Raw genomic sequence first — 14524 nt, forward strand, 5'->3', positions numbered from 1 at the left:
TTACTGACATTTAGAAAGTCAACAACCGCCTTGGAATTGGGAACGCACATTGGGTCTACAATACGTAGGGAGTCGAGGTGCCTTTGCAAAAAGCCCAAAATTGCGTGTAACCAAGAATTCCGCTCGGACACTATGGTGCGAAAGGGGACTCCTGGCTTATGGGTTTTTGCCGCGAAAAATACGTCTAACGTGAGGTTTTTTGCTTTCTTTGCTCCTGCAGCAACATTGGTCAGGTTCAGTTGGTGAAGAAATATAATGGCGCATTCCTTCACCTTGGCCGGACGATCGGAGACCGCTCTAAAGTTTTTTAGAATGGCTGTTGTCGCTTTTTCGGAAACGTGCCGTCGGGCATGATGACAAAGCGCCCTTCTTTGCCGGGCAACATAGTGTTCATGCTGTTGGACGTGAGAAAGTCAATCACGGGCTCGAGGGCTTTGGTTCTTCGGCACCCTCCTTCGGATCTCCGCAGGACGTCCACACAATCAGCAACGCACCTTGGTCTGTCCTCTTCCGGTATTGCTCGTGATATGGATCTCGACATGACCAACTAGCCTACTCTTCTGAGCATGGGCTCGAAACAGAACTTAGGTCCTTTTTTCAAAATTTTTAGGTGACTGTCTGGGACTTGAAGATCCCCGAGGATGACAACGTTACCTTCTTTGGCCTTAGTCCTCTCCTTGGGAGGCAGTGTAAGGCGGACCTGGGTCCAAAGAAACTCAGTAACCTCGGCAGTGGTCTTTGACCATTCTTGAAAAAGGCGGGATGCTTGAGGATGAGTAAGCCCCCGGGAACAAGCGATACGGAGGCAGTCCTTAAAAAAGCGGACCTGCTGCCACCACTCCAAGGCGGTTGTTGACTTTCTAAATGTCAGTAACCCACACGGGTGCAGCGCGTTCATCATCGACGTTAAAGAATTATATTATTCCATGCCACACGACGACCTCATGGTTAGTGTCAAGGAGCGCATCACAGAACACAACGACGAAAGCACCTTCAGGACGCGATGCGGAATTACGGTAGAAGACTTCCTCGAACTCCTGTCCGTTTATTTAATGTCCACACTCATCGGATGGCAGGACAAGGTGTACATATAGAAGTCCGGTGTATGCGTAGGATCCAGGGTAGCTCCTGTGCTCAGAAACATCTTCCTAGGTAAGATCGATCGGGACCTAGAACCCTGCTTGGAGAATAACACCAAAAAAGTGTTTAGGTACTTAGACGATTATTGGGTGTTCGTTGAGAGGGCTAATTTCCATCAGAAGCTTGACGATGTGCTGAAGATCTTCACGGAAAAAAGGCTAGGACTTCACTTCACCTATGAAGCCCCAAAACAGAACCTCATTCAGTTCCTGGATCTCCGCATCGAAGTGGGGGACGATCCTGTTTGCTGATGTTTCAGTCCCAGAACAGCGAAGGCTCTTCTTAACTTTCAATCAGCCCACTCCAAACTCGTCAAACAAGGTATCGCATTTTCCTGTATGCAGACACAATTTGAATTCCAGCTTCATGTCCCAAATTTAACGGCTCAAGGATTCGGGATATCCTAATTCGGTCATTTCTTCAGCTTGCGAAAAAATCGTGAAACACCTTGTCATGCATGTGGCATGCACGAGGCAGCATATTCAGCGCGCGCCGTCGCCGACGGGTTATCGGGCTTTGTGATTGTTATATTTTTGTTACCCGTGGTGTGCGCTGATTGGTGCGACGAAAAAAAGACGAAGTGACGACGGAAGGACCGAGGCTGGAGACGGTGCGCGAGGAGAAAAGGAACGCGGTGGGCTGGAGCTGGTGCAAGCACGACTTCGAACCGGAATAAAACGCTTTCCCCCCAAAAGGCTGGCTCCCTGCCTTCCCGGGTCCCACGGCGCCCAAACCACAAGCCGTGACTGGCGTGAATGGTACGCTGAAGCGGATGTTGAGGCAAGTGATAGCGGAACATGGGCGGGGCTGGGATCGCCTAGTTCCTTGTCTACTTTGGGCCTACCGCGAAGTCCCGAATGAAACTACGGGGATGTCGCCATTTGAACTCATGTATGGACGTGCGCCGAATGGTCCACTGTCCATCCTAAAAAAAATCGTGGACTGGTGATTGGACGCCCCCGTCCACGCTCGTTGAGTCGGCGGACAAATATCTGGTTAGATTAAGAAAACAAATGGCCGACATGACGCGAGTAGTAAAGGAACAGGCAGAGCACAAACAGAGGTCGTACGCCACGCGTTACAATCTCCGTGCGAAAGAGAAGGCCTTTTGTAGGGGCGATCTAGTGCTACTAAGGGACGCGAGTGGTAAAAAGATGAACTTTCCTTGGTTGGGACCAGCGAAAATACTAGAGGTTAGGAGGAAGAACAGCTACGTATTTGAGATGCCTGACGGTGGCCGTAAGTGGATCCACGCCAACAAACTTAGGCCATATGTGGCACGCGTTGAGGCTGTTGGTGTTATCTTTGATGATCCGGACTTCGGTTCGGTGGAGGAACTCCCCACAGACGGGAGGGGAGCAGGTGAACTTGAATCACAGAAAACCGCGGAGGAAAAAGAGATGCACAGCATGGTACAGCAGTTCGTACATGTCTTTTCTAGGCACCCAGGAAAGTGTGCAAAAGGACTGCACAAGATAAGACTTGTTGAAGGTTCGCAACAAAAGAAGAGATATGCTTATAGGGTGCCGACAAAAATGAGAGCTGAGGTTGAAAGGCAGATAGAACAGCTTCTAGAATGGGGTATGATCTATCCAGTTGAATCAGAGTTTGCTCATCCGGTAGTGTATGTATCAAAGAAGGATAGGAGTGTGAGATTGTGCATCGATTATAGGCAATTAAACGCGATCACTGAGGTCGATACCTTTCCAATGAATAATGCTACCGAAATGATCTGGATGGTCGCGAAGGCGTCGTACATAACAGTACTGGACCTAACCCGTGGGTATTGGCAAATACCAGTCGAAGAACGGTCTCAGAAGTTCACGGCATTCGTAACCAATCGTGGGCAGTACGCATGGAAAGTTATGCCCTATGGGTTGAAAAATTCAGCGGCAACTTTTCAGCGCGTGATGAATGAAGTGTTGCGACCACACAGAGAATATGCAGGCGCATATATCGATGACATTGCAATATATTCCTCTAAGTGGGAAGACCACCATTTTGCATGTAAAAGGCGTTCTCGAAACCTTTAGTCGCGTGGGGCTTACGGTGAAGCTGTCCAAATGCAGGTTTGCCCAGGGAATGGTCATGTACCTCGGCCACCAGATCGGCTCTGGGAGGCATGCTCCTGACCCCGTTCGTATCAAGGCGATTGAGATCATGGAGAGGCCAAAGACGAAGAAAGAACTGAAGAGCTTTTTAGGGCTAATGAACTACTATAGAGACTACATTGCGAACTATGCTGAAGTGGTGTTGCCGTTGACCGCGCGAACTGGAGACAGGACTCCGAACGTGTTACCGTGGGGTGACGAGGAGGAACAAGCGTTTCAAAATGCAAAGTGTCTCCTGATGGAAGTTCCAGTCATGAGAGCGCCAGATGCCAGCCGGCCTTTTGTTCTGTCCACCGACGCATCGGATAGAGCTATAGGGGCATGTCTTGCCCAAAGGGCAGGTGATGGGAAAGAGTACCCGGTGGCGTTTCTCAGTAAAAAACTAACTGATCCCCAAACCCGGTGGGCTGTAATCGAACGCGAAGCTTACGCGATTGTGTGGGCCTTGGGTCAGTTGGAAACGTGGCTATTTGGGGCGGAGGTCGAAATTCGCACCGACCATAACCCTTTGCAGTATTTGGCGTCAGCAGCACCAAATAGTGCGAGGCTGACTCGTTGGGTGCTAGCATTGCAAAAATTTAACCTGAATGTCCGGTACGTAAAAGGGACGAGAAATGTCCCTGCTGATGCGTTGTCAAGGCTGTAGCCGGGTGGAGTTTTGTTTGTGGTTAATGTACTTTAGATGCTCTCAAGAAGTTTGTCAGTCTTTCTAGTGATCATTCACGCCGAATGGACGGGAATGTGCGCGCAGTTTGTTTTCTTTTGTTCTAAATGCTACGATTGTAAAGGAATACACAAATTGTGACTTTGTTATTGGAAAAGAAAAAAAAAAAGGGGGGGGGCGTGTCATGCATGTGGCATGCACGAGGCAGCGGATTCAGCGCGCGCCGTCGCCGACGGGTTATCGGGCTTTGTGATTGTTATATCTTTGTTACCCGTGGTGTGCGCTGATTGGTGCGACGAAAAAAAGACGAAGTGAGGACGGAAGGACCGAGGCTGGAGACGGTGCGCGAGGAGAAAAGGAACGCGGTGGGCTGGAGCTGGTGCAAGCACGACTTCGAACCGGAAAAAAAACGCTTTCCCCCCAAAAGGCTGGCTCCCTGCCTTCCCGGGTCCCACGGCGCCCAAACCACAAGCCGTGACTCACCTTAAAAGTGATCCCGCGATAGAGCAACGTGACGTCGAGCAAAGAGAGAAAAAGAAAATCAGTCACACCGTACATCCACCGCCTTTTCCACGGACTCAAGAAAGTCGCCTCAAGATACAACGTGAATGTTGTTTTTTTCCGCTCGACACAAGCTCTGCTCTGTGTGCTCTGCAGTCAACAAACGCGCGAGAAATAACGATCCTAAGTCTCACAGCGGCTGCGGCATCAAACACGGAATGCAGTTTGTCGCCTGCATAGAAGGCGTGGTCTACAAGAATCCGTTTCCCTGCGGGCGTGCCTACATAGGACAGACTGGGCGTTGCCTCAACATAAGACTACGAGAACACCACAGTTCTATGAAAGGAACCGCTCACACGCATCTCGCGATGCATTTCCCGGATTGCGGATGCCAACCCCCTTTTTAACAAGACCACAGTGATATTTCGACACAACCACAAACTACCCCGAGAAATGATGGAGACGTACCACATAACACAAACCGGATCCATTTGTGTGAGCCAGCCCACAGTGACTTTGATGAAGAGCGAGATAGGCTTTTTGGATCTCGGATAACTTGGCCGGTTTCGTATTGAGTGAAAGAAGAAGTGCCAGGGCCACGGAGGGGCATGCCTGCATCAGCAACAGCAGCATCACATGTCTTTTCTTTTCAATAGAATCAGTTGCTAGTTCAGCGCTTGTTCTGTGTTTTCTCCTCTGTCTGTCCTTGTCCCAGTCGCGCTGTAAGTAATGATGAACTGTCAGAGTTGACAGAAAACCAAGTCGATGATCTCAAAGCACAGTTAAGGAACTTTCAAGATATAGTCATAAATCAACCGAGACTCACTACACTGGTCACTCATGATATAGAATTAACACGAGACTTGCCAATACGTTCCACATCACACCGGGTTTCACCACGTCAAAAAGAAATCCGGCGAAACACAAAATTTCCTAGAAAGGCTTTTCCAAAACAAAAACGACGTGCACAAGTTCAACCATGAGCGCAGCGCTGCAACGGAACATTCAGACATCAAAGACCATCGAATAGACTTCAAGAACACCTGCATTCTTGACGTTGAGGCTTTTTGAATACAACGGCCCCCAAAACCCCCGGCAGAGTCTTGTTGATGAATGATGCCATATTCAAAATACACCAGCCAACATCAATGGATCCTCGCGGCGCTTTACCACCCGTATACAAAACGCTCTTCGCCACATGACGAGGAAAACGGAAACGTCACCTCAACCGTAGGAAATCATCTTGCTGCTCCTCAAAGAGTTATAACTGCCCCTGTAGAAGAACCAAGTGGGTTTCAAAACGTTCGGCCAATAGTTTTTAGGGATTGGTTAGAGTTCCTTTTGTTTTCAAGTTTTTACCCAAACAGACACATATCTGTCAAATTTTAGCTTGAAGAAATCCCCAGGCCCGAAATCCCAAGGATGCTAGATTTACGAGTTATCATAGCTTGTGAAAGCAATTACACTTCACCAATGGGCTTAGTGTAATCTCCGGGAAAACATCACAGGCAGTGCTTGGATTACATCAGGTTAAACCTAATGCGACAGATCAAGCTTATCTGGCTTTAAATATCAAAGAACGAATGGAGTGTGCTCGTGGCATTTATTTCTCCCATGGGGACATTTCGTCCTTTCGTGCTAAGCTTGAGCTGAAGAACGCAGCACCGTTTTGCTTTTCGAGGTTGATGACTGTGGTTTTAGATGTCCCAGCAGGCTTTTGTTTACCTTACCTAGATCACATGGCCATTTTTTCTGCATCATTGGGAAAACATTAAAATCACTTGCACGTGCTTCTAGAGCGCGTTCTCGATGCAAGGCTGACATCCAAGGCTAATACATGTCGATTATGACGAGAGGAACTTTCCTACTTGGGTCGCATTGTCGGCCAGGGAATTTATCGCCCCAAAGTGATTCAAGTGATGGCCGTAAAAAGATTCCGTCGTCCCAAAACATAATCGGATATAAGAACCTTTTTAGAATAAACAGGTTATACTAACGATTCATTCGAACTTACTCGCAAGTACCAAGCCCACTTACGGATTCATAGAGAAAGGCGGAACCAAAAGTGATTATCTGGACAGGTAATAAAATTGTACTGTATTGCATTGTACTGTACCATGGTATAGGTCTTTCATGAATTTAATCCTGACTACCAAGCCAGTGCTTAGAGCACCCAATTATTCTAGACCCTTCATTCTCCCGTGTAACGCCAGCAACACGGGTACTCACGGGCACAGTACGCATGGTACTCTGCCAAAACGATAAGAACGGCAACGCTCATCCAATTTTATACGCTAGCAACAAGTTTACCTTCCGTGAGGAGGCCTACAGCACCTCTGAGAAGAAATCTGCAAGATTAGTATGGGCAGCGCGAAATTTTTGTTCGCAGCTATTTGCTAGCAACTAACACTACCAACTAGCATTAAGATCTAGCAAAATCAAGTTGCTAGCTTGCCGGAGGCGGTGCAGTAAATCCGAGCGGACGTTTCTGCTACGGAGTCGCGTGTAGTTGAGTAGCTTGTTTTTTGCTTGTATTTTTTGTGAACGTATTTCCTACCTTCGGTTGTTCATGAAACAAAAGGGGAGAGAAAAGATTGTACCTCACACCACAATGGGTAAAAAGTAGTGGGCGTAGTACAGACCGGTTTTTGGAGATAACCGGTTATCCGGTTATTCGAATTAGCAATTATTAGAATTTGAAAACCGGAAAAAAAAATATATGAATAACCCGTTACGTTATTCGGTTATTAAGTATCCGGATATTTGAATATTTAAGTATAAATTATTTTGTGCCGGAATCGGTACAGAAGAATCGGTACAAATCGCACTCTATCTATAGTTCGATCTCGTCACCATATGCGCAGAAATTGGTACAAATAAAATAAGAGCTTCATTATTATTTACTTGAGATAAAACCTAATAATCCGGATTACCGTGTGAGACGTATACCAAACAGGTTATTCGTATTCGAAAATCCTAATAACCGGAAAACCGGCTTTGAAAGCCGAATTCGCCTTCATCCGGTTTAACCGGTTATTCGGTTCGACAAGTAGGTGCATGCTCTAGTACAAATGGCCTAGAGTGGTCTGGAAAAAATGTTTTAGTTTCTTATATGTGTTCTAGAGTTGTTTAGATATTGAGATAATGCAGACTGACGAGCGTGTTCGTTGAGTTGAGTTACGGCGAAAAAATACGACACAGGTGGGACAAGCTACAACGTACAGTTTTTGGAACAATCGGTACGCCTGCCCACGTCCCGCCTGTGTTTTATTCTATTAATGTTCCTAGATGTTAATGTGGCCGCTTTCTTTCAAAAGCGTCCCGGTGAATATTAGAACAACTAGGATTTATTACGAACAAAACGTCGTCCAAATTATTTCTTTCACAACCGTAGGAACACCTATTTTTCTTCCCCTCAGATTTATATACTTATCTCCCCGTCCTATCAATTCCAGTTGTTACGTTTGCGAATACATATAACAATATTTCACAAGGGTTCTATACAAAGGCATATGTGCATATGATTCAAGTGTTTGTTTTTGCAACGAATACAGCTATTATGGGCACATATTTATATTTTATGCTATAATGCTGGGAATTATACTCTGTAGACAAAATATAAAGAAGAAAAGTAAGCAAAACATGTAGGCATACTTACCTTACCAAGATTCTCATATGTTGCAAAGAGCAGTTGGAAAAGAATCCTTCATTTCGGCCTCCTAACACAGGAGCCATAAGGTATCCCAAAGTTGCATCACATCGAAGCCATGTTACATTGGGAACAGGGTAGGAAGGAATCTCTCCATCATGAGTCATTCCGAGACTGTATATGAGATGTTAAATAGGAGAGCTTTCATTTAAACAAATACATTGTTTGAGATATCCCCAATAAGTGTGCTCACAAGGTAAGAAACAATGTTAACATTTTCACCGTCAAATCAACGTTTAGCTTACTCGCTGCAACTAATGCAAGCCCGAAAACGTGTTTTGGACATTTAAGCGTATCTCGTGAATTTTTTTAATGGGACCCTCAGATTGTAATCTCAGTTAGTGAAATGGTTAAATAGAAATCGCTTCCTATATTATTGTAGAGCGTGGAACTAACGTCCCGCTCTATTTGAAATAAAAGCGGACGTTAGTTTTGCTTTGTATGGTGACCTCCTGTACATTCGGTAGCTAACGTAAGCTGCCCCACCTCTCTCCTTGAAACTTGGACAAGGGTGGTGCCCGCGTTAGTGGTCGGTCTGTACACGTGGCGCAAAATTTTTGAGGCAAAGACACCGCCATCAATCAAACCTATACACGCTTTCCAGCGGCTGTGCATGGGCGCGCAGCCGCCGATCTTTAGTTTTTCTTTCTTCTCATTTTGATGACTTCGCTCCATCATTGCCACAGCACGATATGTTATTTTCTTTTTAGATTCTACTGTGCCATTTTTCCTCAGCATTTGCCTTCGTAAGGCTCGTCAAGGCCCGCTTCTGAGACTTTGTATTTCGGTGAGACAAGAGAAGGTCAGCAATGGCGGCATTAATCTCGCGAGCCTCCAAAGCGTCTATTTTCGCCCCTTACGGCACGGCAATAGGCTCGAATCTAGAAAATTGCTTTATCAGAGATTAAAAAAAAAAAAAAAACAGCCTCGCACGCAGGAATGTGAATTTAGCGGGACTTACAAAGGATAAACTGTGTAATTTGACATAATTTGGTGTGTTGAAAATTGGGGTGATAAAAGACTGTAGACTTCATGCTCGGACGACTTCGACGTATGAATTTAACTTAGAAGCGTTATTTGTGAGTAGTATAAAATCGGCCGAACTGGAGATTTCTTAGGACGAATATGTGTCCATTTTAGTAAATTGTACGGTATGATTTCTACACAGTGTAATATATATTTGTAGTTTGTGTTAGAATTCACATGAGTTTCATTTTAAATTACACTAAGGACTACCATGATGCAAGAACAACGGCTAGTCATGGTGATCATTTTCTTAATATGCATTTATCGGCAAATGTTTCATTTAAAAATGTTGTAGACACATTCAGAGATTAGAAAGCAGAGAAAAAAGGGAACCTCGATAAAACACTCACATGTGTCCAATTTCATGAGCAGCAGCAGAAAGCATTGAGTATGTATGAGGGATATCTCCCACTTCACCGAAATGAAGCATTGGTTGGCAAAGTCCGTCGATGTATGCCAAGCCTAAACGGTAAACAAATAAGGGCATCTTTAACTAAAAAAAAAAGAATTGTCCTTGCCATATTATGTTTCATTCAACATTTGATGCTATTTAAATCGCTCTGATAGCTGACAATGCAGATGGAATGTGACAGCATTATATATCGCTCGGCACTGTGTTCATATGGTAACGAGACGGTGGTCATGTGACCCCTTGGCGTCTCCTTGTCACATGACTTTGCGGTATCACGTCTTAAAGTCACGTGACGTCATGTCATATGACGCAGTCTCCCATGACGTGATAGTGATACATAACACAGGGACGTTCCAGTGTTACGTCGTAATACGTCACATCACCTAGCATCACTGAAGCTCCAACGTGACCGAGTGAACCCTGACATCACTTTACCTTTATTCATGTCATCCGCGTTATGTAACGTGGTCATGTGGTTGATGTTACGTAGCGTCGCGGTGTTTCATTGTGGCGTCAGTGACGTCACATGCAATGTATCATGCGACTTAGTGTCATATGACGTCCCACTGTGACGTTGTGTCGTCAGCGAAGTTACGTCACTTGGACTGATGTCGCGTGGCACTGACGTGGCGCACCTGGCATCACAATCATGCGACGTCACAGAACGTCAGACGACTGGCGACACGTGAGATGTGAAATAAATCCTTAGTGTCGCATAACACTGCGTCACAAGAAGTGACTCTGCATCACATGACGTAACACTGCGCCAAATATATGTCTGTTTATATATTCCCGCTGACTTAACGAAAGAAACTCTCAAGAAAAATGAGCGATTGAGAAGTGACGGATGAATGGCCACGATGTTCAGGTTTGATGACTCGCTAATATGTGTCGCTTTTAAAATAGATGTGTATGAATATGAAGCATATAAAGCTATCTTATGTGTTTTGGTGAGAGCCCTCGAGCAATTCGGGTATCAATTTCAAAACGATGGCGCCAGCCGAGAGGCGTGCGGTGCGTCACCCAATCCTCTTCTTTTTTTTTTTTTGGCACAATTTCATAGTTTTTTTGAGGTGGACATTTTTTTAACTAATATTGCCTTGCGCGAAGCTAGCCAAGTAGGCAGCCCGCCCGTGGACGAATGGTTATTGTGCATGGCTCCCACGCCGAGGGCAGAGGTTTGATGTTTGGAAGCGGAGGCACCTTTGCGTTAATCATGCAGTTTAACACCTAAGACTGCGGTGCAAAAGAACGTAGCAGCCGCCGTGTTTTTGAAGTTACCCAGATGTAGGTCCCGGAACCCTCTCCCGTCGTCCTATATGACAAGGGTATTGTATTGTGGGTCTAACTGCGAGGTCTCTTGTAAGCGTACATGCTATATTTTTTAATGCTTCCAACAAACGAAATTAGAACATAGAAGGCGGTCGACAATGGTGGTATTGCGAATTGAATTCTTTTAATGCGAAAACATTAACTATTCTATGGAGGGGAGCCGGCGGTGTGTGCAACCGCGAAAGAACGCGAAAGAAATGCCCATTCTCCCATTGGTTGAATCGAAACCGCTCCTGGATAGCCATTGACGGTCGCTTTACGAGAGCGTGCGCTGGGACGCAGCCCGCGTGTCAAACGTTGCCCTATGGGTGTGGGGGGCTGCGGCCGCTTCTGCGCTTCTCGGCGCCAAGGAACATGGCGGGGCGTGAGGCATCTATATCGTGGGCGGTCGCAACCTCGGCAATAGCGAAACCTGGTCGTCCACGCCAGTACGCCGCGGATGAACTGAGGGAGCGGAAGAACGACACTCATGCTTTCGCATTCACAACTCATAAGAAGTGCTTATATGTCCTCAGAATTTTATTCTCTTGTGGATGTGTATGGTGTTTGCATTTTAAAGCGCTTTCAACAAATTAGATTTCTGCGTAGAAGGTGGTCGAGAGTGGTTGTGTGGCTATATGTAGTCTACTTACAAAATAAACCAGTGAGCTGTGTTTAAGGCGTTGCCTGCTGTTGTTTTCCTCCGACCAAAAGTTTCTTTTTATTACAGCGGTGCTGTTAAGGGCTAGTTTTCCCAGTTTCGTGTCTTGTACCGAACAAATGTCGACACAAAACCACACAAAACTCTGGACACCTACCGCCATCTATGAGCGACGGCGGCAAGCAGACAACCAATCTGGTTGCCGCCGTCGCTCATAGGTGGCAGCAACCTCTCCAGCTATCATAGAAGAATGAATAGTTGGGCGAGGTAGTGGGAAATCATAGTAGGAAAGACTGCGCAAAACAGACGAGAACGAGGAAGAAACACTCGGATGAGTGTACAGCTTCGCTGGTCTTCCTTCTTCACCAGAGTGAAAAGACTGAAAGTTTTGTTTTGCAACACAGTTTCACGTGTTAAAATACATGATAAGCTACCGCCACCTCACCTGCGCACTTAGTCTTTTCAACTTCAACGAAGACCTGCTGCAATCGAGTACCCAGGGCCACAATGAAAGCGTCACGGGCTTCGTGTATGGCGTCTTGCACCTGAGCTCCAGCGCCGAGACTGAGGCCACCGAGTAAAATAAGCTGCGTAATCGGATCCGTAGCATAAAAGACGACACCTTTAGTGGACTTGTACGCAAACCACCAACGACCGTTCAAGGTTTCGTCGACGAGACGACGAACAAGGGGCGAGGCAACCTTGCAAGGGCAACCCACTACCAGCGGCACCCTGGCGTAACTGCCCTATTACCATCGGGATTGAACCACGGCACCAGCCTGCCTGGATTTAGGGAGATTATTTGCTACGTTGTACAGGAGGATGTAAAAGAGGTTACGGCCCACTGCTGTACGCACGACCTCGTTCTCGATCGCCAAGGTTGCTCGGTAACAAGCACAGCGAGCCTTCGAACCAGAGGCTCCAAACCGCGTGGCGGCCACCGAGGAGCCAATGCTGTCGCGCGCCACAATGACCCGACGGCCACCGACACCGTTTCGCCCATATGCCGCTCCGCCTCAACGTAAGTCTCCAGCGCAGCAGTAATTCCGTCACCATGACGAGCAGTCCCATACACCCGCCAGGAGCCCAGTGCACCCCGGAAGACCGACGTAAGGCGAGCGGCCGGCCGACGCCCTATCCGCTACCATTGCAGAGAAGCCAGCCACGTCTACCGACTGTGCTGCTTCCGCCACATGGGCCTGCGATGTTCGCGCCGAACGATTCTCGGCCCCTCCGTGGTGAGAGGCCGAGAGCTATCGAGTAGCGCCTTCGCCGATCGGCGTCCCCGATGCCGGCTGCAATGCCCGTGACATCCAGTTCACACTTCCCCGTTCTCACAGACAAAACCTGATCCCCATGCACGCCGGAAAAACTAAGCGCGTCTACCCCGGGAGGTGAATTTGACGTTTACCGACGAAGTAAAGAATCCGCCAAACATTGGTGGGCTCGCACTCTAAAGACAATACGCCACAAAGGAACGCTTCTGCGACGCTGCCGAACATCCTCAGCATAGTTATCGACGGCCTTAAGGCCGCGGCACCCACCGACACCGAAGCAGACTAGACTCCAAGAAAAAAATGACTACCCTGAGTAGTCAGATGGCGCTTTGGAGGCTTTGAGTACCCCAAAAGGCGAGTTATTAATTATTTTTTGGGCAAAGTGACGACCCCAAACCGCTGTGGAATGACCAGCTTTCTGCAGGTGACGACGAGGGGGGAGGGGGGGGGGGGCATTTTCGAATGCGATATTCACGTGCAGGCAGTCAGTCGTAAATGATATTAGTAAATTAGATAAAAGCAACCAAATATATAAATATAGATCTGGAGCAGTATTAGACTGATTATATTTTCGTTCGGTTCCCGGCGTTTTATTAAATGTATGCCACAGAGGAAGAATAACTCAGGTGTATTGTCAAGGGAATTTAAGATATTTGTTTCTTATATATTACATGTGGGGGCCACGTGGTGGCCCACTTCTTACTTTTTTATTTCCTCTTTTAACTCGCAGCACCATCGCCATTCGCCATGCACAAACGCTGGTGTGTTCACGAGCGCGCGTTATTAAAGACATTCCATTCAAGACATCGGAGTCGCTTGACGCTTTTTCTACAAAAATGGTAACCTGAAAGTGATTTGCTCCGAGCATCTGTCATCCAGGTGAATGTTCTCCGCGTCCTGGGACACTCTACAGCGATCAGTCTTCGGACGAGGGGGCGGATGTGCTATGTTGAGCTTTTTGGACTCCCAGGAGACAAGGGAGAAGGAAGTGACGTCAACGATACAGCAAACGGAGATTGGATGTTGACAGAAAAAAACAAAAACAACATCCAATCTGCATATGCTGCGTTGTTGACGTCACTTCCTTCTCGTTAGTCTCCTGGGAGTCCAAAAAGCGCTACATAGCACCCCGGTAGGCTCTTCCTCAGGCTCGGCCTCCGCACCTGCGGCCTGCATCACCTCATCTCCCATCGTGTCTGGCGCCGGCACGTTGGGACGCATGCACTTCGCTCGTCCCTGCCGGCTCGGACGGCTGGCCTGCGGCTCTATCTTAGCCGCTGCTGTCGCTGCTCTGCAACCGGCTTGGGTGCATCGCTGACCGTCAAGGGCAGTGCGGCTGTTGAGTCGTAGAACCTCAGCGTCGCTCGTCAGCTCAACACCGCGACTCTTGGGAATGCACCTGCAGCGACCCCACATCTGGTCGCATCATTCTGCGAGTTTCAGGTTTACTTTGAGCCACCGGCGAGTGCCCGCTGTTTCCGCTGGAGGCAACCACGGGAGCATCGCACGCAGTCGATCCCCTTTGTCTGCAGCCTGCCAGACGCCAGCCCGCTTTCATCTCAGCGGTAATCGGACGCTGCTTCAGCCAGTTCCCAACCGCAGGCAACGTTTCTGGGGGGGGGGGGGGGGGGGGGGGGGGGAGCCCTGTGGGACAGGGGCACCGTGGGGGCCCACTTCGTTCTTTTTTATTTCCTTTTTTAAGGGGGGACATG

At 47.6% G+C, this 14524-nt stretch overlaps 1 protein-coding gene across 1 annotated transcript in view; it reads right to left on the reverse strand.

Moving 5' to 3' along the window:
• Positions 1–14524, reverse strand: part of LOC115323545 (venom metalloproteinase antarease-like TtrivMP_A) — a 195646-nt gene that overhangs the window by 17311 nt on the left and 163811 nt on the right. Inside the window, exons 10-11 of the mRNA XM_040217617.1 lie at positions 9502–9613; positions 8075–8239 (exon numbers count right to left, since the gene is read on the reverse strand). Coding sequence (XP_040073551.1) covers positions 8075–8239; positions 9502–9613 — 277 coding nt within the window. The remainder of the gene's footprint in view (positions 1–8074; positions 8240–9501; positions 9614–14524) is intronic.

The sequence above is a fragment of the Ixodes scapularis genome, unplaced genomic scaffold (genome assembly GCF_016920785.2).
Source record: "Ixodes scapularis isolate PalLabHiFi unplaced genomic scaffold, ASM1692078v2 PGA_scaffold4__175_contigs__length_147842914, whole genome shotgun sequence".
In the NCBI taxonomy this organism is placed as follows: Eukaryota; Metazoa; Arthropoda; class Arachnida; order Ixodida; family Ixodidae; genus Ixodes; species Ixodes scapularis.